The following is a 26,005-nucleotide window of genomic DNA, read 5'->3' as shown; positions in this document are numbered from 1 at the left end:
GCAACAGTGGTAGGAAGAAAGTTTGAGCTGAACTGATCTGCTTTAGGCTTTGATCTGATCAGTTCCTGACTATATAATAAACTGAGTTTAGCGAATACTCACTAATGCACCAAATGTGCATTAATCCAAAGATGAAAACCCAGAAAAATGAAGCGCTTCCACCTTGTTACAGTTGGTAAAACTCTTCACAAGAGTAACAACAGGTAGAAAAGGAATTCTTAACCTTTAATACTCTGTTCTAATTAAATGTAACCATCCTCAGCTGGATGTAAATACTTTATGTATCACAGTAATCCAGGTGCAATAATCCACTGGTACATTTTTTTTAAAAAATCTTCACTATATAATGCTTCTGAATATCTCATGTCCAACACTGATTCTTGTGCAATTACTTCATCACTTCACCACTAGCATTTACTTTATTCTTTTTTTTTTTTGTATTTTATTTGTTCCTCAACATCACTCCCTTACATTTTCCAATAAATTGTTATATTGTTATTTGTCTTGCAACAACCACTTTATGGAGCAACTGCAACAAAAAAATGTTCTTGAAGGAGAAATAAATACGAGAGCATTAGCTCACAACAACGGCCTTTTTTTTATTTTTTATTTTTTATCAAAGTCAGACTACATGTTGAAACTAGATAGATTTGTGGACTATTGGGAATTTTTGAGACCAACAGATAATATCTGCGTTTCCATTACAGTTTTTTTTACAAAATAAAAGCGATATTTCTTAAATTTCAACAAATGTACGTGTTAAAAGGTGTTTTACGAGCTGTAACTCTCGTAAACTCTGGTCTCATGATATTCTATTAAATTCTCTTCAAATGAGCTGGTCATATGACCTTCTGCATCATCTCCAGGGAAATGCCAAACAAGTGTTTCCATTGCACTTGTGCGATAAAGTTTTATATCGATACATCTGAAAAACAACCTCATGAGAGAGTCAAAGTGTTTTAGCTGTAGATATTTCAGAGGTGATTCCGTTACCAGTTTTTTATTGAGATATTTCGGTTTTGCACATTTTTAGGTGGAAAAGAAACGCAGCTAATGTCTTAAAGTATTTAAAGACAGATTAACTCAGTGGGTGGTTTTCTTATGGAATTTGAGTTAAAGACGAACTTCGGCCTCACGAAACGAACACCAGACAAACAGATGAAGAGAGAAGCGAGAGAATGACATGGCAGTGGTGCGCTGGTGTGATGCTGAATCGCGGCTCAGCAGGCTGGAGTGATGCTGATGGAGGGAGGGATGATAGAGGATGGATGGAGGGAGGGAGGGAGAGAGGGAGGGAGGGAGGGAGGGAGTCGTGACGGAGGGGGAGCTCAGACACCTCGTCTAACCTCCCCCCCCTCTCCCTCCTCCCCCCCGCCTGCATCGTCTCACTAATGGCTCCCAGCCAAAGAAACAGGGCTCGCCTCCATTATCTCTCTCCTGTTTCACAATCCCTCCATCTGCACCTCCTCCCTCCCTCCCTCCCTCCATCCCTCCCTCCATCCTCTGCTCAGAGGAGGCAGGCTCTTTGCTTGGCATTTCCATAACTCTGCTCTGCTTTTCACTCCAGCCATATGGAGAGGCGGAAAACACCAGTGTTTTTCAGAGCCATAACAAAGAGAACACATGAAGTACTGAGCATGTTATGCATGCCTGTGTGTGTGTGTGTGTGTGTGTGTGTGTGTGTGTGTGTGTGTGTGTGTGTGTGTGCGCTACAATGCTTTTATCATCAAGTACAAAACGTTCTCCCCCGAAAAGGAAAAAGCGAACACAAATCCCTCACGGTGAGATCGGCTTGGTGGTTTTCGTTCCTTCAACGAGACAAAAGATTGACAGTAATTCCGCCTCTGTCTTTGCTGTTTGTGCTGATTTTTAATTTACCTGCGAGAAGAATTTGGAATGGAAACGTGAATTTTCAATAAATGTTTGCCTGGGGTGGATAATCTGGAACAAAAATGGGATAAAACCCAGCAAAATAATTCAATTTCAGGCGCTGCGTGTTCTTGTTACTCTTTGCTAATCTCGTTGTATTTTATTCACCAACAACAAAGGAAACAAAAATGTAAAACCAAACCAAACCAAACGCCAAATATAAACTCTGCTCTTACCATCGTATCCCTTCGGCGAAGTGTCTCGGCCGTGGTGGGACTTGCTCGTCGGGCCTCTCTTTCCGTAGCCGCCATGTTGGCCGTCGTAGCCGCCGTAATCGTAGCTGGTCTTGGAGTATTTCTCCAGCTCCTTCGCCAAGTTGGACCGCGGCGTGCTGGTGGGGACGTTGTTCTTGTAGCCGTACTGAGGAATCTCCAGCTGCTTGACGAAACACATCGGCCTGAAATTGCAAACAAAGGCACCGGAATTATTATGTGCACCATTCAGCATCCCTGACTGTAAAGCACAAACTGAATTTATACTGTTTGCTTCTTGAAACAACAAACACGGACAATGTGTTCTGGAATATTTTGCATTTGCAACCCTGTTATCAATTAGAGGAATACGTACATCACATTGTTCAGAGGGTAATCAGTAACAGAGGATACTGTTTGTACCATTTGGCATCCCATAGGGAACATGTGTAAAAGTGATCAAACCCTAGTGTCAGAATGAAGGAGACACCCACAGTAACAGTTTTCAATTTTTTCTTTTTGAAAAGCTGTCAGCTTTGTTACTTGGTTGAGCTCTTCCCCTGTCCATTAAAGTTGCAAGAGTTGCTGCACAATTTTGCATCCTTGATTTAATTCACAGGGGCAATCAAGCAAAAGTTTAAGCTGCACAACCACAACAGTAAGAATGGGACATTTTCTGTGCTGGTTAATTAACAAGGTATTTGGGATCCCTACTTTAAGAAACCTCTCACTTCATCTTTCACTTCATGAAAACCTGAACAGTTGCACAGATAAGTTCCTTTCAGATTAGTTTTCCAGAGAAAAAGTTCTGATGACTTCCTTTCACTATTTTGCATCCTGGATTAAAAGTGTCAAAATTCTTCTAAATAACATTTCCCAGGGCATATTCTCTTGTGCAACATTTTGAAAGTTTTACTGCACTGCAGAGTCCACAGTTCATAAAAATGTACTTAATATGCAAGTGTGAGGATTCCATCGCACAATTTGGCTTCTAAATCCAACAACACCACTGAAGAAGATAAGATTTCAAAAGTGCACCATTCTGCCTCCCCACTCAACCAATTTGAGTACAGTACACAGTACATCAAAGCGAAGTGATGTCAGAGTGGGCGGTACCTGAGGACGCGATCTGACGTCTGATTGGTCTTGCTGCCAGTTTCGGTCGTGTGACTCTTCTCGTGGACCTTCGCCATCTTCTCTGCAGCAGCGATGGGACATCCGGACAGACTGACGGAGGAGGACAGAGACAGAGACGGAGACAGAGACGGAGACAGAGACAGAGACAGAGACAGAGACAGAGACAGAGACAGAGACAGAGAGACAGAGAGACAGAGAGAGCACATGACCGGGTTAAAAACCTGGATCTCAGTAAAGAGAAGTTGAATCTTCAGTAGCAAAACTTCAGAACCAGTTATGGATTTAAAAATGAGCTATGACGATTGTTTGACGAACTTAACGTCTGACTGGTTTTCTGACTGTTTGCTAGTGACTCTAGTGGCTTGACTAGTTTGGCTGACTGGTTTAAATTGCTGGTTTACTTGTTTGACCTCTTTATAATCTGGCTTATTGCTGTTTTACAGCCTGGGGTTGATTTATTTACTGAATGTTTTCTAGCTAATAGTTTGACTGGTTTACTGGCTGGTTTAACTTTCCTACAGGCTGATGCATGCTATGAGTGACTAATTTACTGCCTGATTGTTTGACTGGTTTATAGATTTACTGACTGTTCATTGGCTGATGGTGAAGAGTCTGACTGGTGTTGATGTCCAGTTTACTTGTCCACTGCCTGATGGTTTGACTGGTTTACTGGCTGATATTTGACCGGTACATAGACTGTCTGGCTGCTGTCTGCTCAGACTGGGGTTTATTGGTTTACTGACTGTTTACTGCCTGGTGGTGTGACTGGTGCTAATGGGTCTGTTGATGGTTTTGCTGTTTATTTGACAGGTTTACTGACTGTTTACGGGCTGATGTTGAAGAGCTGACTGGTGCTAATGGTCAGTTCCTGGTTTACAGGCTGATATCTGTCTACGTTACAGACCGGCTGGTTTACTGACTGTTTACTGGCTGATGGTCTGACTAGTTTAATGGCTATGTGACTGGTTTACAGGCTGATATGACTGGTGCAGAGTATCTAACTGGTCTAGTTTACCGCCTGCTCAGTAATAAAACCAATTAAACAACTAATTGAACCAACTACCGAACGGCTGTTGACTGACACCTGGAGGTGAGAACCCGTGAAGGCTGTTTTTTTTTTTCTCCTGTTATCTTCTGTCTTCTTCATTTTCACTTAACAAAACTGTCACTTCACAGCGACTCACAAAGACAAGTGTTAACAGGCGACACCTTTAGTGTGTGTGTGTGTGTGTGTGTGTGTGTGTGTGTGTGTGTGTCTGTGTGTGTTTGTGTGTGTGTGTGTGTGTGTGTGTGTTAAACTCCCGGGAAGAAATCGACTAAACGCTGGATTAGAAACATTCATTTATGAAACAGGAAACGACACCAACGACCATAAGATCCTCCTGTAAAGTGGAAGCTGATTGGTTGAAGCTGTTTACAAAACTTCCTAATTGCTTTAAACATCATTTGGACACACACACACACACACACACACTCTAATTTTAAAGGATGGTGTGTGTGTGTGTGTGTGTGTGTGTGTGTGTGTGTGATAGATCGGCACGCCGCTTCCTGCTGCTGAGGCTGCCGCGAAGGCGTTTCCATGGCGACTGCCAGATATGAAGGCTGTGCAGGCTGGTAGCTAACGGTGGCTAAGCTAGCCAGCTAGCTAGCTAGCTAGCAGGCTCCTGCTTTGTTTGCTCTCCCGGTGGAGCTGTGCTACATAACACACCCTGCAGACACACAGTCTGAGAGAGTGTGTGGAGTCTGTGAGATAATTTGTCTGACTGTGTGTGTGTGTGTGTGTGTGTGTGTGAACCAGTGTCTGTGGAAAACGTGAACACTTTTCACACATTCCTAAGTCCTAAGTCTGTCTCTGTCTCTGTGGGTGATTGTCCTCTCAGCTGATGCGACGCAGACAAACCTTCAGCTCAAACACAGCGAAAAAAAATTAAGAATCTGTCCCTTTCACACGAGCAACTGAACCTGAAAATGTTCCAGCGATTTCACACATTTGTAGCGGAGGGAGAAAAAACAGGCAGGTTTTTTTCTGCCTAATTTTTCTCCTGTTGTCAGACGAAGCTTCTTCTTCTTCAGTGGTGTCAAATATGTACGGATCTGGACCAAAACTGTGAGTCCAGTCATGCAACAAATTAACAGCAATTTTTCTTCAACGAAAGCAACTGTTATTCCTGATTTGTCCACTAGGGGCTGCTGTGTTTTGGTTAAAGTAGCGACATAACACAAAGACACTAATTCACTTAATTCACCTTGTATTTTAATTTTAACCTTGTGTTTAATGTTTGTTACAGCTTCATTTAGACCTGTTGTCCTCACAGTGAGACACTTTTATCTGCCCTGTCCTGGTAGCAAAGGGTCAATGCACTTGTTTATTTATGTTTATTAACTTTTCTAGTTTGATATGACATAAAAATTTAATAAATTCACAAGTACACGCGTGAGGACGTTGGGATTTCATTTTTCCCAATTTTGCTTTTGTATTAAAATGAACAGTTTTATATTTTGCTACATGTTGGTGGCTTTATTTGTTTTATTATAATGAGTGAAATAATCCCCACGTCCACATATGAGGACATATTTTTTTCCAAAAAGGACTTCCTGTCCAAAGACATTTTTATAGTTCTACTGAACTAAACTACTGAAATTAAAAATGCACAGCATATAAAAACCTTAGGTCTCAGGAGGTTTTAAAAAAGAAAACAAAAAAAAACAAATAGAAATGAAAAAAAACACCAGAAATTTAACATATTTTTCTTTAAACATTGTTTGTTCTTAAAATAGTTTTGCAGCACGTTCTTTTGACTGATGTTTTTTGTTCCATAAGTTTTATTTTTTTACTCTCACTCGATACAAACAAAAACAAACAAACAAAAAAAACAAAAAAATGGGGAAGAATTTGATTAAATTATAAAAATTATTAGACTGCATGTTTTCACTGCTATTCCTAATTTGTTTACTGGTTACAGAGGAGACAAACACCCAGAATGAGACAGTTGACAGCAATTTCCGATTTTTCATAAAATGTTTTATGAAAAAAAAAGGCTAGTTTATTGGATGTAAACATGTTCATAATAAATGTCTTTGCACTAAAACGAAAGGATAAATCCGGTTGTTTATGGACTGAACTATGATCCCTGTTCAAAAACGTCTGCAAACCGCTGTGATGGGGAGGAAAAACACCAACAACAGGCTTCATGTAAAACTGAGCAACCACCCATAACGTCCTCAGATTTTATCACAGAAGAAGAAGAAGAAGAAGGTTAAAGCTGTGGTCTCTCCTAGAAGCTAAACTTCGTTAGCCTGATCAGAAACCTCCTCCTTTAAACTAACAGGGGCGGATCAGCTGACAGCAGCGGGGCTCGAGGGCCCCTCACTCACCTGCGATGCGAGTTCCTGTTGCTATTGACATGACCCCGTCCAGAGCAGCCGGGAGTAGGGCACTTTAAAACATTCTCATACATGGCAAGGACTTTGACAGACAGGAGAAGGACGAGAAAGACAGCGAGGGGTTAGGAGCAGACAGGAGAGTTATCGGGCCTTCGGCTCGGCGGTCAAACGCATGCACAGATCACACGACGTTCACAGAGCGAGCGTGAACACGGCGACAAGCCAAAGAAGCGCTCCTTCCTGAGCAGAGGATGGTTTCGCAAAAAATAAATAAATAAAAAAATAAAAAATCTGGAGGTAAATATGTTGCCTCTTTGATTTCCACCAACCCTCCATCCGTCTGCCTGCTGCAGGAGCAAGTAGCTCATCATAACTCTGCTCATTTGCCTTTTGATCACTGCGGTCATCTCATGAAATTTCATGAGATGAGAGGGTGCTGGATGCAGACGTTTGTCATGCACTGTTGATATCTACCGACGACTCTGCAGATGGAAGAGGAAGGACTGGTTGGGTTCATCATTTTCATCATTTCTTTACCAAAAGGTCGAATTATTGAGAAGCTTTAACTTTTGATTTGTCTCTAATAGGATAATGTACATGTCCGTATACTTTTAGGTATTTCAGGTTTGGTTTTAGACAATAAAATAATTTTTAAAAATGTATTAATGAGAGTCCACCATAATATTATTTTGACATGATATTTGTCAGTTTGTATTATTTAGATTGTTTAATATTGAATGCAAAATGATAATAATAATGTATATTTATAAATAGGCCGAGTTTAACATAGAACACATGTAGGGGTGTAAAAACTAGAAAACTCTAAAAACGTTGTTTCAGAGTCATGTCTGTGCTCAGTTTTAAAAACCGACAAAAAAAAAAAAATTTAAATGACTGAAACAACTTCTTCACCCACACAAACGTCTATTTTATATGAATCAAATGACCACTCGTCTCTTTAGGGGGTGGGTACTGACAAGGACTTCACGATACGATACGTATCACGATACTTGAGTCACGATACAATAGATTATTGTGATATACTGCAATATTCCATATAGTTCACTGAGAAATACACATTGTATATACGTACATCAGATGACATCGGTGATAATTCATGTTAATTTGACAAATTGAGTCACAAAAACAACATCAGTCCAAATGATCAATCTCTAATTTATTGCACTTGTAAAGAAACGGTGTTGTTGGAGGTGTAGAAGTTGTTCAGCATCGGCCCAAAATATGATTTTTCCTTTTTCTTTTAAAATAGATATTGTATCGGAAGAATTCGTGATATTTTGCCATATCGATACTTATTTCCACCCGTATTGTCTCTCCTTTAGTTCTCTGTCTGAATCAGCTTTCATATATTAAAGAAGGAAAGGTAAATTTACTAAACTCTTGTTTTTTATTTTAGAGTTTAAAACCAAATTTGAGACACCAAAAAGTACACAGACCCTGCATAATAATGTTTTTTTTACCTCTGTAGATTTTCAAAATATACCATAATCTGTAAAATATTTTTAAATACGTCAAAATCATTCTCACTTTCATCAAAAACTAAGGGTTGTCAGTGTTTTAGAGTTTAAAACCAAACCAAACCCAAAAAACACACGGACTCTGCATAATAATGCATTTTCTGTGTAATGACATTAGTTTTGTGCCTCTCTAGGTTGTTCAGCTTGGCAAAACAAAACTATGATTTGTCAGAATCATTTAAAATTTTTGAAAATCATTCCCACTTTCGTTGAAAGGAAAAGTTGCCTGTGTTTTCTGAAACCACAAACAATCGTCTAAACTAGTGGAGATATTTAGTAGTTGCCCTAAATGCAACAGTTCTACAAAACTATGAGGCCAAGGGAAAGCAAATATCTATTCATAGTGCACCTGTTTTGCAGGTGCAACAGCAGCCATCGCCCCACAGGGCACCGACGGAAATCAATCTAATCTAAAGTATAATTATTATTCTTTTTTTTTTTACCTTTGAGGACAGTGAGCGTGATTAAAGCAGGTTCGGATGGTCGTAGGTGTTCCCATGCAGGTCGATCAAACGTATTCCTCATGCTGTTCACGTTAGCAACACAGACACCAAAACGAGACAGATCAGGCTGGTGTGATGAGGAGAAAGAAAATAAAACTAAAGGAGGACACAAAAACTAAAGCAAACAGGAACTTTCTGCTACGACAGTCAATGTAATGACCGACTTTGAAAGCTTTTTGAGGAACAGAAGCAGATGATTCATTGCTGCTCACTCGTTTCTGTTGGCTCGTTCTTCACCATGAAATCACTCTAAGTGTATTTTTAAAGTTCAGTAGCCTTTGGAACGCAAAACACTGACGATGTTTTGCAGCACTCGAAGTCTACCCTGAACTTTGCTCCTGCGCTGACAATAAAAAACAAATCAAATCCAACGGTAAGTCCTCAGCTCATCTCGTCATTCAAAGTCAAAGCGAGTGTTTCTGAACACTTCCAGTGCGACAAAACACGAATGTAGACTCATGCAGGACAGATGCATGATGGTGGTGGACAGCCAACATTCCCAAAGAGACAAGTTCACTTTCAGTTCCACACAATCAACATAACAAGTCATTTGAGGCCATTGTTTAAATCTTCTCCAGTCAAGAGACAAAGATTTGCCTCAGACTTAAATAAATTCACTTGACTGGAGGGTTTATGTTAAAGGATGATGTTACATGTCGAGTTTTGAGATTAGATAATGAGTTGTGGTGTAATTTTTCAATTAGACTCATGGTCTCAGAGCTACTCACATTTCTGAGGCAGAAATAATGTCATTGACTTGAGTAAAACATCGGTGGGTGGAGCTTAAGAACTGTTACGCAAATCCTGTTATCCCGACTTATTTACATTGTTCCACATGTAAAGAGTTCCTCTCGTCTTGTGGCTCATTGAAGCCCACGGTTGGCCTCTAATTGGACTGTGAACTTTAGACTTGACTTGGTCAAAAACACGTCCAGGGATCTGGACTGTACTCGATCCCAGAATGCATTTCAAATACGCTGCTGTTCCAGAATGACCAGCCTGCATCCTAATCAGGCAACCCTAACCCCCTAACAATAACCATAACCCTAACCCCCTAACCTAACCCTCCAGGTTTAAGCGATGAAGTCCATGCGGCAGTGCAAAAAACTGCAATTCATCAAGTGGCCACTTGAGGCTCTAAAATGGAGCAAATCCCCATAGACCCTCATGTTAAAAAGCCCAACTTTACAGAATTATTAAACATGTTTACAGCCTGGTATGTAAAATAGTTTATTTCACTATTCATGACAACTGTACTGGCGGAATGAGTTTCTTTCTAACTCATTTGTTTATTTTTTATTAAGGTTTAAAATTCTGCATAATTAAGGGAGTTCCCCCTTTGAGTGACAGGTAGTGCAGTAAAGTGGTGTCAAACTAGTTTGAGCAAGGCAGATGAATTTAGAAGTGAAACCAGACTGTAAACATGTGTATTCTACAGAATTATCGTTAACACTGGATTGTTTTATATGGGTGGTACAGCTCCGCCGCCTCACAGCAACAACAGGTTCTGGGTCCCCCCATTTGTTTCAACTTCCTCCCACATCCCGAAGCTTCTTAGGGTTAATTGGTGAATCTAAATTCCCTGTAGGCTGTGCATGTTTGTGTGCATGGTTGTTTGTCCTTCTGTGACCTATCTCACCAAATGAGAGCTGGGATCTGTTCCAGCTCAACCACCCCTGCAACCCCTGGACATGTAACTCCTATTAATGGTGATTTTGGTAGTTCTATTCTAAGGTGCAATATCAGCCAGCCTCATAAGTGATTAATGCTTTGCTAATTGAGTCTACTAAGACGCAGAGTTGCCGGGAGAGGCGCAACTCAAATCATCATAATGACACCACGTTGGCTGGAAAGTGCAACGTCTCAGCTTTCAGAAACCGCTGGATTATTTCTGATAGTTCAAACCGTGACGTAATTACGGTAATCCAATGTGACACATTGGGTTTTTAAGGGTTAAGGTCTTAAGCTCCTCCAGCTGAGGTTTAACTCTGCCTCCAGAGCAGTTCCACATCTGAGAAATGCTTGTACAGCTGAAACCACAACCAGACTACAACATCAGACTGAAGTACTGATCTCGCAGAAATGACTTGTCAGACTGTTATTGAGGTGTTTTTCTTTTTTTTCCTCTTTTCTTTTTTTTTAAAGCAGGGATGTGTTGTAGGTGCATCATAACAGCCAAGCAGAGGGACCTACTCTCAGGCGGGACACGATCTTTGTGGGGACATCCAGACAGGCTGCGGTGATGAGGGTACAGACCCGTCACGTGACCGGTCCCGTCGCAGCCCGGCGTCGGACACTTGCTCTCCTTCTTCTCCCCCCTGGACGAGTCTGGAAAGGACGGAGACAATGAGAGGGAGGTTGAGTCGGTAGGTAAACAGACTTGGACTTTGAGGTCGAAATTCCGTTCAGTCCGTCCGTCCTCTGCAGCTTCTACATCAGAATAATCAGAGCACCCGATTAGATAATCGCTCTTAAAACGTTCCTCAGACCTTGTAGACTTTAAACTCTGCTCATAAAGTCGTCAAGTGATCTTGTTTCCTCTCTGGATTTTGCCAGTTTCAAGTTCTCACATCAGATCCGACCAAAACCAGCTTTTACTCAGAACGTCTGACCCCCCCACCGGTCATCAGGGAGGACGTTCGTTTATCTTATCTCCCCGACACTTGCTGTAACCCTCAGTGCTACAGCAGCCAGAGGCTATCAGTGCTCAAGCAGCAAAAAAGTTCAATATCTGTCTCCTTCCTCCCCGATTCCAACATCTTTGAGAATATTACCGCTCTGAATAGGCTTTGCGACCCCCGTGGCTCCTAAAACCTGTTAAAACCCCCCTCGTGTTATTTCCGATTTTGCCGCACGTGGCCACAGACGAGGTAAAAGGCGCTCATTTCCTGCATTCAGGACTAACACACTTTTATTGCAGATGCATGGTTTTTCCCACTGACAGCAGCTTATGTTGTTAAAATAGGCCGGTGTGGGAACATCAGACGGCCGGCTTGTCAGGCATGAGTAATGGCAATCTGCACGGCCCGTTAGGAGAGCAAATCTCATCTGTGGGACGCTATCTGCGCCCTTATTTCTCCAAATCCACTCAGATGCGAGCCCAACACCGCTGGGAGGGAGTTATCGTCCTCACCACGGACTCAGATGGACTTCAGACTGCTGAGGACATTGGTTAACACATGGGAAGTTGTCATTAGACCTCAGGAAAGCTTTCGTTACGATGAGTGAGCTTGTCATTGTTTTTCACTTCAGTGAGTCAGCCTGATGTTGTGTGAGATGATTTCTTCCATCCATTTAACAACCTGTACACCTCATCTTCTCCTGTTTCATGTTGCATTTGTTAGTGAGAGGAAGCTAGCTATGCATATCAAGATCTCATTGATCAGTTAGTCAACTAAAGCAGTAATCAGTGGGTACAGCATCACACCTACAGGATCTGGCTTGCACAACAAATCTGATTAGTGGGTGGCAGCTCAGACCCTGTGGCCACATACGGGCCAGAGTCCTGAAACCAAGACCAACTTCCCCCGCATACTAGGGGTTGTACAGACTAGCGGACTAGTCAGTTTGTCAACTTTATGTCGACTACAACATGGATGCCTCCTAGAAGACAGATGAGGAGTCCAGATAAAGCTCATACTACTGAGAGATGTCAGTCCTGAAATACAACTAAATTACTACTGCAATGCATCTAAAAAAACACCCGCTAATGCTAGCAGAGGAACGGTGTAAATCCTCTGGATATCAATCAGTTAACAACTTAGTTAGCACCTGCAAAAAACAGTAGAAACAGAGACAAGGAGGCTGCACATCAACTATTTGACGAAGTTATTAGACTTTTAGCTTCAGAGAAATACCCGGTTACAATGTCCGATCTGTTGATGGTGCTACACAGTATGTAGCACATGAGCTGTCTGTTCTCGGCATATGTGTATTCAGGTCAAGAGCATTACATTTTTCATTGCCTTCTACTGTGGTTTTTATGAGCGACATCATCTGAGACTTGTGCAAGTTGACCATCCCTGCTCCTTACATAAGTCTAAATGTCCTTTGCAGGGTGTTTCGTGATGACCCCAGTGAAGGCTGCAAGCTGAAACACGACTGTCTAACAAAGTTGTTCCATTTACTATAAGTGCTGCTGGAGTCTTGACCTTTCTTGATACACTTGTCCACCATATGTGGTACCACAACGATGACCTTAAATGAGCTAAAAATACTTTCCAGTGAAGAAAAGTGAAAGTCGACGGACAACTTTGCTGAGTGCAGATCAATAATGACACACTGAGGGTCACTGTGTGGGTTTCTGCTGCCTACCTTTAGGGTAGTACGCCCTCTTCAATCCATCGTGCTGCATCCTGGACTTGCGCTCCTCGGCAGAGCTGCTCAGCCTCGGGCTGTGCTCGCCGTGTCCACGATGGTGGTGGTGGTGGTGGTGATCCCGACGGGGCGGCGCATGCTCCGAGGCCATCCTGTCCCTCATGACCTTAGCCCTCTCCGATTCCAGGGCGATGGCCTTCTCCAGCAGCGACAGGTTTCCCTTGGCCATGTCGAAGGTCTCGTCCGAGCGGTCGGAGGCCACCGACGTGGTGTCCTCGTCGCCCTCCTGGCTGCAGCTGGTGGGGTAGCCTCTGGAGGCCGGGCTCAGCTGCTCCTCCAGCTTCATCAGGTTCACCATGTCGGAGTAGCTGCGCTCCAGAGTCCTGGCCTCCTCCGATAGACCCTGCTGGCAGCTGTCATACCTGTAAGGTAAGCTGGGAAGGGGTCAAATTGTCCTTTGGACGTCCTGGTTCACTCAGCCAAAGATATATAAAGTGTTTCAACATTCGATCCTAACAATCCAAAGAGGAGAATTCATCCCACCTCAGTGTCATAATCATAACCACACAATGATGCTAGTGGATGCCAAACTGCCCACAGAATAATCTATCTATTCATCGGAATCTGGTTCTCTACCTGTTCAGGTGGTGCAACATCTGCTGATCTGGGTTTTGGAGTTGGTGGTGGAGGGCATGGAGGGCGGGGCGGTCCGACGGCTGCGTCTCACTCAGCTTCCGAGCCAGGTCGAAGCACTGGTTCCTAAGACACTCCAGACTGCTGAGACACACCTCCTCTTCGCTCTCCTCCGCCCGGACGCCCATGCAGGCCCGCCCGTTCGCATGTGTGCCGTCGTCGGCCATGGCGCCTTCGGGATACCCGTCCTCAGGAAGCATGGCCCCGTGACCCTGCGCCAGGAGCTTCAGGGAGTCCACCGTCTCCCGGACCACGTCGCTGTCCAGGTCCACGCTCAGTTCGCCCTTCCTGTCGCCCTGCTCGCTGCCGTCGTCCTCCTCGTCGTCGTCGTCCTCCCCGGCGCTGTTGGAGGAGTTGCTATTCATCTCCGACTCGGTCATGGCTTGGTAGGCGGCGTCCTCCGCGATCTTACCGAGGTTGAGCAGCGACTTGGCGACCAGCTCGTCGTAGTTCTCGTAGTCCTCTCCGGTGCCGGTGCCTGCGCCGATGGTGCAGCTATTATTGTTGTCGTCCTTCTGAACTGGAAGGTGCTTTGATTGTCCACCAGGTTTGTAGTGGTTCTCTGCCGATGGGAAAGACAAAAACAAACCTCTGTGATTTTACTTTGTTTGGGCGTCTCACGTCACAGCCGGCTTTCACCAATCGGTGAAAGGTTTCCTGCAGTGTTTTGTACCATAAACGACGCAAAGGAAAGGTTAATGCTAAAAATAAAAGAGCAAATGGGTTCATGTTGGAGACAATATACCCTGCTGCTCATTTATAGAATCAAAATCCAGAAGATAAAGTGGAGCTTACGTTTTTATAGCCTTTAATCATCTCTCTGAGCAGAACCCAGTTTTTTCTCATATATCCCTGAATATATTAGCCGCGTCCCTCCCAATTATGAGCTACTGTTTGCTCACTAAAAACATACAACCCAGAGCTGTGCGGCGTCGCTCTCCCCGCTAAGCCTTGCTGTTGATTTTTGGGATAGAGATGCCGAATGAGAGCAGAGAAATCGAAAAGGGAGGCGTGCGAGGTGCTCCGATTCAGGAGCCATAAATATCCTCAGGAGGAGAAACCGAGGCAGAGCACATGTGACACGTCCGCCGAGACAGGGGAGGCGAATGGAGGAGGGGTAGGGAGGGGAGGGTGGGAGTTAATAACTCAGCAGAGCTCCTCTCCCGATTATTCGTGAGGCGCTGTCAGAAGCGATTGAGGACACGGGGGGTGCTGGGGAGAGTCGAGGGAAGGGAGGCGGGAGGGGAGAAGCATCTGGTCTATCAGAGATTCTCGCCTCGGCAGCTCTTCTCCTGCTGCAGATGAAAACTGCAACGAGGAGCAGACATCAGTTTGACCCAGAACAAGACCTGAACGCCGGGTTTATCCATCTGGCTTTTTGTCATCTTTACATTTACATGGTCTCACATTTACAGATTGAGCTGCAGGGCAGGAAAATCAGGGCCGATCCACTTCTAAAATCATCGGATCGGACTGGTAACGAGTTTCCGCCAAGCCTGATCTTTTGTAGTTATTTATTTTAGGTCTGCTGTAAACCAAAACCACATCCCTGTAGCATCAAAACGTCTTTTTTTCCTCTTTGTAGTTCATAATTGAGTGTGGATCTTTGGTGAGGTGGTAGCAGAACAAACACTGAACGCTGCAACATTTAAAAGTAGAGAAAAGTTTCCTGGATACACATCTTCCAGAGAGGGTTAGGGAGTTTATGGTGGCACATTTCTGGAGTAGAGAACACAAGGTACGAGCTCCCCTCTCCTATCATTTGTTAATTTAAGTAAGTCTATAAAATCACTTTTTAAAAAAAAAAAAAAAAGAATATTAAGTATGTACTACAAACAAACGTGCATACAGCCACATCGATGCTTCCAAACTGAAGGCAGAGAAGGATGTGGTAAAGTGATCAGACTACTGATGACTACAAACTTATGCCCGATCCCTTGACGTAAAGCACAGCAAGCCAAGGTTGAGCTGGCCTCATTTTCATTCTCAGTGCACTGATGAATCATCAACCAATCCCATATTTTATTTTACCAGTTAAATTTTAAAAGGATGACAACATCAGGGATCCCCCTGATTGGTATCAGGGTCAGGCATGAATCAAAACCACGTCCCTGCAGCATCAATCACCTTCTTCTGTTTTTGTGGCAAAGATGAAAAACCAAAAGCTGCAACGTTTAAAAGAAGAGAAAAGTTTCCTGGAGACAAATCTTAGGGAGTTTACGACAGTGTTGGAGGTGACGTGAAACAAACGGAACAAACACCAACATAGTATATGTGTAGAAATTTTAAACATATTTTAAAGAAAATCTGCTGTTTAAATTCATTTATGATGTGTTTTGGGGCGGTTAGCCAACGTCTGAGAAGAGGTGGTTGTTTCAGGGGTAAATGATGGAAATGGACAAGTTTCTCCCACTTTTTAACTTTATAAAACTCATGTGAACAACCAGGAGCAATGCAGAACATCCTTTAATTGGTTTTGGAATCTGCTTCTCTTTCCTTGTCATTTTCAATGTATATGTAGCTGCTCGGTGTCACCGGTGGCTGCACAACTTAAGGCAACCGCTCCAATGACGTCACGTCAGTAATGACTTATTATGACTAAATCCAGGCGACTCTAGGAGAAGACAATGAAGACGAGGACTCGAATCAGACGATACTCAACATTAAAGTTTCAGTATCAGATCCGGGGATAAATAAAACTTATCTGTAGTTAGGGATTAGTTAGCTCCTCACCAGAAAAACGACAGAGCTGGTTTCTCTGGTAGGTTCATAACAAATGTTCTGAAGCAACAAAAAGGAAGGAGGTGAAATGGAGACAGTTGCTCTTTCCTACTAGCCTTTGTTCATTTCAGTTAATTTGGTTCTTTACTGTACGACCCACAATCAGGGGAGTATGTTCAGAGAAACAAGATTAAGAAAAAGCTCCTTCAATCTTCTTGAAACTTCTTCTAGCTTAAGCCGCCTATATCTAACCAAACTGTAACCATGGAGACTGAAGACGGTTCTACAGTCAGATCACTTCTTCATTAGATAAGAAACTCACCTTGCTGGCGACTCCGCTCCTCCTCTTCCTCCTCCTCCTCCTCGTCTTCTTGTTCGTCCTCCTCGGCCTCGTCCTCCGGCTCCTCCTCGTCGTCGCCGTCGTCCACCTCTTCCCCTTCCTCGTCCATCCCCTCCTCCTCCTCTTCCTCCTCCTCGTCCTCGTCCTCCTGCGCCCGCTCCCCTCCCATTGCTCCGTCCGCCCTCCCCACCTCTATCTCCTCTTCTTCTTCCTCTTCCTCCTCCTCCTCCTCTTCTTCCTCCCCCTGCTCCTCGTTGTCCGAGAACTCGTCCTCCACCTCCTCCTCATCTCCTTCCCTTTCCCCTTCCTCCTCCTCGTCCTCTTCCACTACCTCCCCTTGCTCCTTGGACTCCTGCCCCACCTCCATGGCTTCGGTCTCGTAGTTGGTGTAGACATTGGCATCCTCCTCCTCCTCCTCCACCTCGCCCGGGCGGGAGGCGAGGAAGGGCCTCCTCTTGGCAGCTGGCTCCAGGGGTTGTTTTTCCAGAGCCTTCCTCTTCTTTGCCAGCGGGCAGCCGTAGACACTACGATAGGACAGAGGACACAAATCATCATCATCAAATGTAAAACCAGAGAAACGTAACGTTCACCTGAAAGATAAGTGTTAAAGAACCAGGAGGAGCCGAGCTCGGCTGAACAGACACAGATAGGACCTTTTTGACCTTTTAGAAGTAGTTGATAAGCAAAAATATCATCTACCTGTAAAATGCTTCTGCATAATTGAAGCCTTGAAAATGTCACATCCAAAGGTGCTAAAGAAAGACTCGTAGAGATGAAATGTTTCATCCAAGTCTTCAGTTCTAAAAGGCCGGTGGTGGTGGTGGAGTTGGGCTTTAAACATGAACATTTGTGAAAACTTTCAGACTAAAGACAAAACAATGTCTGGAAGTCTGCTCAGTTCAGCACCAACACTAAGACGAGACGAGACTGTACCAGAGCTGTGTCCTGTCTAGGGATGGGGATCGAGAACGATGATTTGCATCGATATCATTAGCACTTAAGAGTTGTTAAACAGAAGAAGAAGAGTCTTTATAAGCAAGTCATTCACATCACGTGATGATGAGGAAGATGTTATGGCAGAGAGTCTGAAATGGTCCAAAGCGGCTTCACGTCACCAGAAAGAACTGGAACAACACAACATGCAAACTTATGCAGCACCGCAATTTCAAGCAAGGACGACGACACGATGAAGGACTTGATGACGAAGGCTCGGCATTAAACACAGAGAGAGAGACATGTGTTCGACAATCTCCAGCCAACGAGTGCAGCCATCACTAAGTCTCCGCAGAGCAGAGCTAGTGAGGATCCAGTGACACAATTTCCAGTGCTGGTGCTCTAAAATTCACAGAGGCCGACGGTTGTTTGGCTCTTTCATCGCGTGAACAGTTAAACTAGTGCAGGATGGATGAGCACCTGGGCACCATTATGCAAATATAATCAGAGGCAGAAAATGAAAATGAACAAAATTAAACTAAATGTTTTATTGAAGGGATTTTAAAGCCAACGCGTCGTCAGGATTCTAACATAAATAGTCACGACCTGTCCTGTTGTCATAACGACACATAAATGTAATGTTGTTCTGCAGCTTTAAAATTCAGAAAACGCGTCTTTCTTTGCAGAGGAGTGCTGTGAGTGAGGACTGTTGTATCATCAGGGTCATAAGGTTTGCATGTGTGAAGGTCAGAAGTCAAAGTGCTGCTACTTCCTCTGCTCTGGTTCACGTGTCGAGACACTGTAGAGGATTTTCAGTCGCTGAGGAGGAGGAGAGTCAGCCTCTTAAAAAAAAAAAAACAAGGCTTATTCAGCCGAGGCCTCAATTACGCAAATCCCATAATAGTCATTAACTGTTGGGAAAATTCAGCTTTAATTGCTCCAAAACAGCGAGCACAATTATACACAGCTTTAATGTGGATTTTAGGAAATCAATTAGTCCATTTCCATATGAAAGAGCCTGTTTTGTGTTTTGGGGGACGAGACGGAGGAGGTGACGCCGCCGTGTGTTAGTCAGGGACAAACCTGCAGAATAAAACCTGATTACAGCCGAACAGTAGCTACACAACTACCTTCATGAGTTTGATCATACACGACACCTTCGGATATTTCTAGAAATCCTCTGAGGTGAAAATACTTACAGCTAGTAAAGTGCGAGCAGCTCATTAAGAGACAGTCTCACCACCTAGTGATTCACCTAATATTTAAAAAAGAATCCTTGTAAGACTGGAATTAAGGTTTAGGACTTGATTACAGAGTTTGGTGGATGGAAATGTGGAAAAGAATCGTCTAGAAAAATATAATAAATGCTATAGATATGCATATATATATATCTGCAATATCTGACATATTATACATTTAATAGGCAGCAGCCTGAAATATAAGACCATATATAAGAAATATTTAATGCAATATAAAACTACAAAAAACACAACAGTAGAGGACCTAGGATCGATCCCTGTGGAACTCCTTTTTTTTCTTTTTTTACTTAAATTTAACAGTAGTACAGTTGACAGAATAGATTTGTTAAATTTATTCATTTAGCTGAATGAAGTTCTGCAATATTTGATATCTCATAGATTTTAAAGGCAAGCTAATATACAAAAACTATATATAAACACACACACACACACATATATGTATAATAGGAGGACCTAAGATTGATCCCTGTGGAACACCGCGCCACTTCAACCATACAGCTTAAACAGAATTATCTTCCTGTGCTATCTGCTTGAAAATTATGTTGGAGCCATTTCTTAAAACCATTTCTTAACACACAAAATAATTCAAATTATCCCTCTAGAAATTCTAAATTAATTTGTTTTGTACAACTTAATGGTAAAACAAAGGAAGTGGAGTCGCACACCTGTAACTCCGATATTGATATAAGAGCTATTTTAACGAAAAAGCTGGAAAAAGCTGGAAAAAGCTCAACCTGGAGGTGCAAGAACAAAACACAGTGATGAGGGTTTAAATGGGTGCAGGTGGATCATTGGTAAAGTGAATTTGTCTGAGTTCAAAGCTCTTCAGAAAAATTCTTGAGCCGAGCACAGAATGAAATACAATTTTTCAATATATTGAAAAATGTTAATACCAGGGTCAAGATATAATGTCAAACACATTTAATGTTACAAAATGAAACAATATAAGGATCCAAGTGGGAGAAAAAAAAAACGTAAAATAGGTATAAAGTATACAAGAGTAGTGAAACAAAAAAAGATTTGAAATAAAAGACAGACTGGAAGCCTCTTTAAATTCACCCCTCAGTGAGTATTCAACACACGAACACGTCTCCTCAGATGATCCCTCCGTCTCACTTTTTGATGTGTGCGCTCGGGTTTGTGTGAGTGACCTCGTCCACCTTGCTGTCTCCCGCCAATTAAAATTCCAGTGGTAATTAAAGTAGATCAGAAACGAGGGATTGCTGCAGACCAGGGCGAGAGACTATGCATGGTAATTATGTGCAGAGGAAGAGAGGGTGGGTTCTCACCAGACGGAGCCGCTGCAGTTTGATGTGATGGATTATAACCGGGTCCACACAGACACAGAGTTGCATTAGGACTAATCTACACTGTGTCTCAACAAAGAGGACTGTGGACGAGGGACACCTGGACAACACTAATAATTATTCTAACGACACCAGGGGTTCATTGTTGTTTCTATGGCGACAGTTAAGGAAGGTGTTACTGTCCCCGTGCGGACACCTTAAGTGCACTATCGCCTCTAAAAGGACAGCTGGCGTCCATTACTGTCTCTAGGTGGACACTTCACATCGGCTGTTGTCTCTGTAATGACGTCCTCTAGCATTATGGGAACGCCCTGAGTTGGTTGTTGTGTTTGGACACGTACATTATTGACTCTAATTGAAACAGCTGATCTCCATTTGTAGTCCCAACTGTGGACACCTGTCGACCATTGCCTTCTCTATTTGGACACCTGTTGTCCACTGTCTTCTCTGTTTTCTTCTCTGGGTGGACACTTGTAGTCCACTGTCTTCTCTGTTTGGACACCTGCAGTCCATTTTATCTCTACGTGGACACTAGTAGTCCACTGTCTTGTCTATTTGGACACCTGTTGTTCACTGTCTTCTCTGTTTGGACACCTCTAATCCTTTTTTTTTTCCTTATATGGACACCTGAAGTCCATTGTTTCCTCTATTTGGACACTTGTAGTCCACTATCTTGTGTATTTGGACACTTGTAATCCACTGTCTTCTCCTTTTGGACACATATAGTCCACTGTATTAGTCTATGTGGACGCCAACAGTCTACCGCTGTCTCTGTTGTCCTCTGACGGCCTTACTATGGCACATTAACATCCAAACCGTCCATTAATGTCCACATGAGCTCACCAGAAAGCATTGTATTGTCTCAGTGAGGACCCCTGGACTCCACTTACATCTCCATGACAACGCCTGCTATCCATTCCCATCTCTGTAAAACCTGTACGACCATTAAATGTCCCCCATTATCACACCTGGATGTCCACTATTATCTGTTCCTGAGCAACTGGAAATCCAGAATAATGTTCATCACGACTCTTCCACATTGTCACTGGAAGAGTCGTCCAACTTCTCACCGAGGCCGAAGCATCCGAGCTGTTGCTACAGTTACCTGCAGTTTAACATGAGCCAGGTTCAGCTAATTCAGACCAGAAATACGTTTGAGATCAGCAGCCGTCAGCCAACCAGGAATATTCTGACTAAATAATAATAAAAAAAAAAAACGAGGTTAGGCTTAAAATAAATAATGAATCGTGATGATTTAGATCCTCCTCCGTCACATTAAAGAACATCGGCCGCGCTGTCTGTGATGTTTACATCCAGGTACGTGTAGTTAAGGAACCGATAATTGGCCCCCGGCAACGCCGCATGCCGACACTCGTCACCGTGGCAACGCTTTGGCACCAAAGGTGGCGGCAGGAATATATAAGAGGCTGGGTGGTGGCGGTGATTCAAGTGATGTTCACATCCTATACTAGCGGTTGCCATGGGAGACTGGCTGCATCCCTCCTGGTCCTCATACTGCAGCATCCGCACGGTGCTGTCGCCATGGTGACATCCTCCAGAGAGAGAGAAAGAGAGACAGAGGGAGAGAGGTAGGGAGGGAGAGGTGAAGTGAAAGAGAGAGAGAGAGACAAAGAAAGGTAGAAGGGGGGGTGGGGGTTGGTGGTGATGGGGGGGGTCTGACTCTGAGCGTCTCCATCCTAAACTGGTTCAGCATCAGCGTTAGCGACGACCGATTCTCTGCTGCTTCATGGAGTTATTGATGAAACGCGGACGGATGATGATGACGACGTTGGGGGAGAAATAAATGTTGTGACTGGCTCCTTGAACCAGACAGGTTTGATTTTTAGGAATAACATCAAGTACAATTAGAAAAACCTGGAAACTTTCCACATTTATCCTGTTGCCAACACAGCTATGCTAGAAGAGTCTAACTCACGCTGATCGATGTAACACAGGCATTCGTTTCTCCTCTAATACTACAAAAGGAAGCATATTACATTCAGAAGAACAAAATAAACTGGGACCTCATTTGTTCTAGTTTTGAATATTTTTAGTTTTGTTTCACTTCCTGTATATACACACATATATATAATGACTTACATTTAAATATTTTCCCATTATGGTATTAAATTATTCCAAATAGCCTATTCTTTCCACTTTATGTCTCATCTGCCTCTCAGCTGCTTCTTTCAGAGCGTTACAGCTTTTATCCATCATCATATTTCAGTCGTCTCATGTTGCTGGAGCCGAGCGTTTCCTCATCCTTTGACTGGACGGTCAGAGAGACGCTCCGTTCAGACCTGTTGTGAACATTTTGATATTTGCTGTTTGTTGAACCCACCATGGTGGAAGGAGGGGAGGCCATTCATTTGGTTGCAGATGTTCTTAGAAAGACATTTTCGTGGTGGACTTTGAAGGAAAAGCTGGACGCTGTGAGGGAGCTAGCTAGCTTGACCCAGCCCAGGAAACTTTCAGGTCAGCACGTATGAGGCCACCCTCCGCCTCGAAGAGAACTTTAAATAGTCTCTTAACCCTTAAAATCTTGTGGTTTTTGAATTACCATAACTCACATGGTTTGAGATATTGATAAAAAAAAGTGTTGTGCTTTTGTCTGGACGACCATTGTGACATCTCTAGAGTATAGAGGTTATGAACGTGACGTCACAGGAAGCTGAAGTCTCCATGGTTACGACCACTGAGTGATAAAAAGTGACAGCTGAACACGTCTAAATTGTAAAATTAATTTAAAAGACAAGAAAAGATAACAGTTTGTAGATGTTTTGTCATAGTTATGTTAGTTCTCAGTGAAGCTCTTAGCGTTAGCATCTTTTATTTAGCTACATTTAACTGAAATAAACTAAAACTAACTGAATCTGAGGCTAATCCACTTTAGCTAGTTCATATGGATCATTGTTGAGTCCATTTGTCCTTAATTTGATCTGATAATCCACATTTTTCCTGGTCTCTCTGTATTTACTGACACATTTCACCATGTTTTTGACACTCAGGGGGCGTGGCCCCGGGAGGAAGTGACATCAATGCATTATTTTTTTTTTTCCAGAAAGAGCAACTTCCCCGTGTTCAGCCTCTCTCTGAATGTACAGTAACTCAAATAGCTTTTTTAAATTTTTATCCGTGGGAGGATGTTTAGGTCTTAAAGTGTTAAGTTCTGGTGAGTAGAATGAATTATATTTACATCTTTTATGCATATTTTTGTAATTTTCTTGACTCGGCATTGATGCTTCTGCTGCATCTTCTCACTGTACGACACACATGTCTATGATGCAACGATGCTGATGGTTTCTATTGTATCGTATAAAGAGGGGATTTGAATGAGGTTGGAGGTCATTGAAATATTCGCGGTTTTTGGGTTTGTGATTTTGATGCCCTGCTGAGCCTTGAAGTTCTTTTTGTCTTTCGTCTCCCGTCGCTGCCTTTGTTTCTACATTTAGGTTCTACCCGGTGCTCTCGTTATTATTACACTATACAACCTCATGAGTAAAAGAAAAGATCCAGTAGCTCAGCTCAGACCTTAACTCATCGTTGGCATGTTTGACCCGTCTGTATTACCATAATTCTACTCATATGAGTAAATTGTAAATAATAATAATAATAGAGGTCCAGGTAGTCCGACGTTTTTTCCAGAATGAGCCCATTTTTAACCTTTTTAAAGTCAATATAAATGTAAAAAAAAGTAGTCCAGGTGTTTTATTATATTATTATATTTAGTATTATAAGATCTTTACTTGAATTGAGACTCTATATTCTTTTGTTGTCCTCTTGTGTGGCTCTGGATCAGTGCATTAAGCGAACGTGAAACATTAGATTCTCCGGGTCACTTCATTATTCCGGACAGGGATGCTATTTTGGGCCGTTCGCCTTTCACTCCGTCCTGATCTTTGTCTTTTTTTTCCATCTGTGACCATCTCTGCGCACCAAACACCCGGGGAAATGTTCCCCTCTCCCTCCTCAGGTTCATAAAATAAAATAAAATAAAATAGAATAACAACAGTAAAGCGCGCTGCTCGTTTTATTGTTGGCTCCAGGAACCAGCGCAGGCGTCTCCAGGTGCTCCCCTCATCATCATCACCATCTGAACATCTCAACACCCGGTGGATTCAATTTATTTTTCATGGAAACGTGCCCCGAGCTGCTGGAAAAGCGGCTCGCGAGCGCGTGCGAACCATGTTTCATACTTCAGAACGCTTTCTGGACGTGGACCAGAGCGAGACACGTGTCTAAACTCAGGTTTAATTTAACACATTTCTCCTGAACCTTGTTTCTTTTTGTACGTTTTACATTCCTTTCATTTATCTACTGACGCTGGGGTCGACTTGTCTGCTCTAAACTGCTGTTTTTACTCAGCATATGGCAACAAACATCTTGGATTTTGATTCTGTTTCACGCTTTATTGATCAAGTTGATGTTAGCATTAGGGCGTAATAATCCTCTAAAGTATTAAAGATGGAGGATGAAATCTCTTTGAAGTGGTGCAGCGTAGAGAGGAGGATGCAGAGCTCTAACCTCTAGAGGTCTTCAACGTTTTTTCAGCCCTAAACTGATGCAGAGATTAAGCAGGGGCACCTGTTTTAAATTAAACTCAACCTTATGCTATTTATTAAAACACATTATCAGCGTAATTTTGCATTTAATATTAAGCTATTCATTGGATTCATTCATTTTCACATGAAAATGTCTAATCGACTAAAGATTTTGCAGACCCTCTGCAGACCGTCCACCGTCCCCTGTTGAAGACCTATGCTCTATACTACTAGAGTCTGAACTAGTTCGTAACATTTAATGCACGACATACGATTTAGCTTCAACGGTCCATTTTTTTCTGGGAGAAAAGGTCAAACTGAGTTTGATTTGAAAGTTCCGATCTCGCTGCAGTGTCTTGAAACTTCAGGATCAGAACATGACAGAAGCTCCAACTCTTACAAAGAATAAGAGCAGGAGTTTTAGTTTTCAGTTAAATGGTTTTGAAACTGAATTATCTCTAAAAGCAAATTAACACTGAACCGATTCGGGACCTTTTGAATTGGAACTGAAGCAATTCGTAGCTCAACAGTTACGTCTTTCTTCGGAGCAGAGCTGCACAAAAGCAAAGGCTACGCTACAAATCTCCAGAACCAGTGACGTGAGTTTCATGAAAATCTCTTCAATAAAATAGTTTTAAAAACATTCGGGGGAAATCTGTTGCGATCCCCGGCCTTACACATGATAGAGGAAACTAGCATCATTAGCTACGAGGAGACATCAGACAGGAAACTAATGCACAGAAGCTTCACGTTTGAGGCGACTCCTGTGATCAGCTGAACGATGAACACGCTTCATTTCCCCAGAGAGGAACCGTCTCTGACTCCGTCTCCATCCGTCACTAGATTGTGACTGTTTATCAGAGTTTATTAAAAGAAAAACATTCCCCTTGTTTCTAGTGTCACAAACAAACTTCAGACTTTCTTGGACTCGTTAGTCCAAACACTTCAGCTCCTAATTGTCACTTAGACACAAAGTTAAAAGTTGTTGTACTAGTTCATTATGTTTGACTGAGTATTTCGTGGTTAAATTAGGATCATTTGTTCTTAGGACAGGACAAAGAAACCAGATCCACTCTTGGTCCTCAGTTTCTTGTCTTCATCTCGACCATGACGTCCTCCTGGCAGCTCAGTGAGTAGATAGCGACAAAGGAAACTATCGTTGGTTTCTGGCAACACTGACAGGAGCCTCATTCTCATTCTGTAATAGGACGC

General features: G+C 42.8%; 1 protein-coding gene across 7 annotated transcripts in view; it reads right to left on the bottom strand.

Moving 5' to 3' along the window:
- The window catches only part of myt1la (myelin transcription factor 1-like, a), a 76,258-nt gene that overhangs the window by 21,918 nt on the left and 28,335 nt on the right, over positions 1-26,005 (bottom strand). For 4 of the 7 annotated variants that reach the window (XM_047573110.1, XM_047573113.1, XM_047573115.1 and 1 more), the window contains exons 7-13: positions 16,736-17,277; positions 13,636-14,254; positions 12,997-13,433; positions 10,876-11,010; positions 6,633-6,723; positions 3,237-3,347; positions 2,106-2,326 (exon numbers count right to left, since the gene is read on the bottom strand). In XM_047573110.1, coding sequence (XP_047429066.1) covers positions 2,106-2,326; positions 3,237-3,347; positions 6,633-6,723; positions 10,876-11,010; positions 12,997-13,433; positions 13,636-14,254; positions 16,736-17,277 — 2,156 coding nt within the window. The remainder of the gene's footprint in view (positions 1-2,105; positions 2,327-3,236; positions 3,348-6,632; positions 6,724-10,875; positions 11,011-12,996; positions 13,434-13,635; positions 14,255-16,735; positions 17,278-26,005) is intronic. The other 3 variants (XM_047573112.1, XM_047573116.1, XM_047573117.1) reach the window with 1 other exon arrangement.

This window comes from Mugil cephalus, chromosome 21 (genome assembly GCF_022458985.1).
Source record: "Mugil cephalus isolate CIBA_MC_2020 chromosome 21, CIBA_Mcephalus_1.1, whole genome shotgun sequence".
Classification (NCBI taxonomy): Eukaryota; Metazoa; Chordata; class Actinopteri; order Mugiliformes; family Mugilidae; genus Mugil; species Mugil cephalus.
The sequence above is the reverse complement of the archived record's forward strand: the minus strand, read 5'-3'. Positions and strand labels throughout refer to the sequence as shown.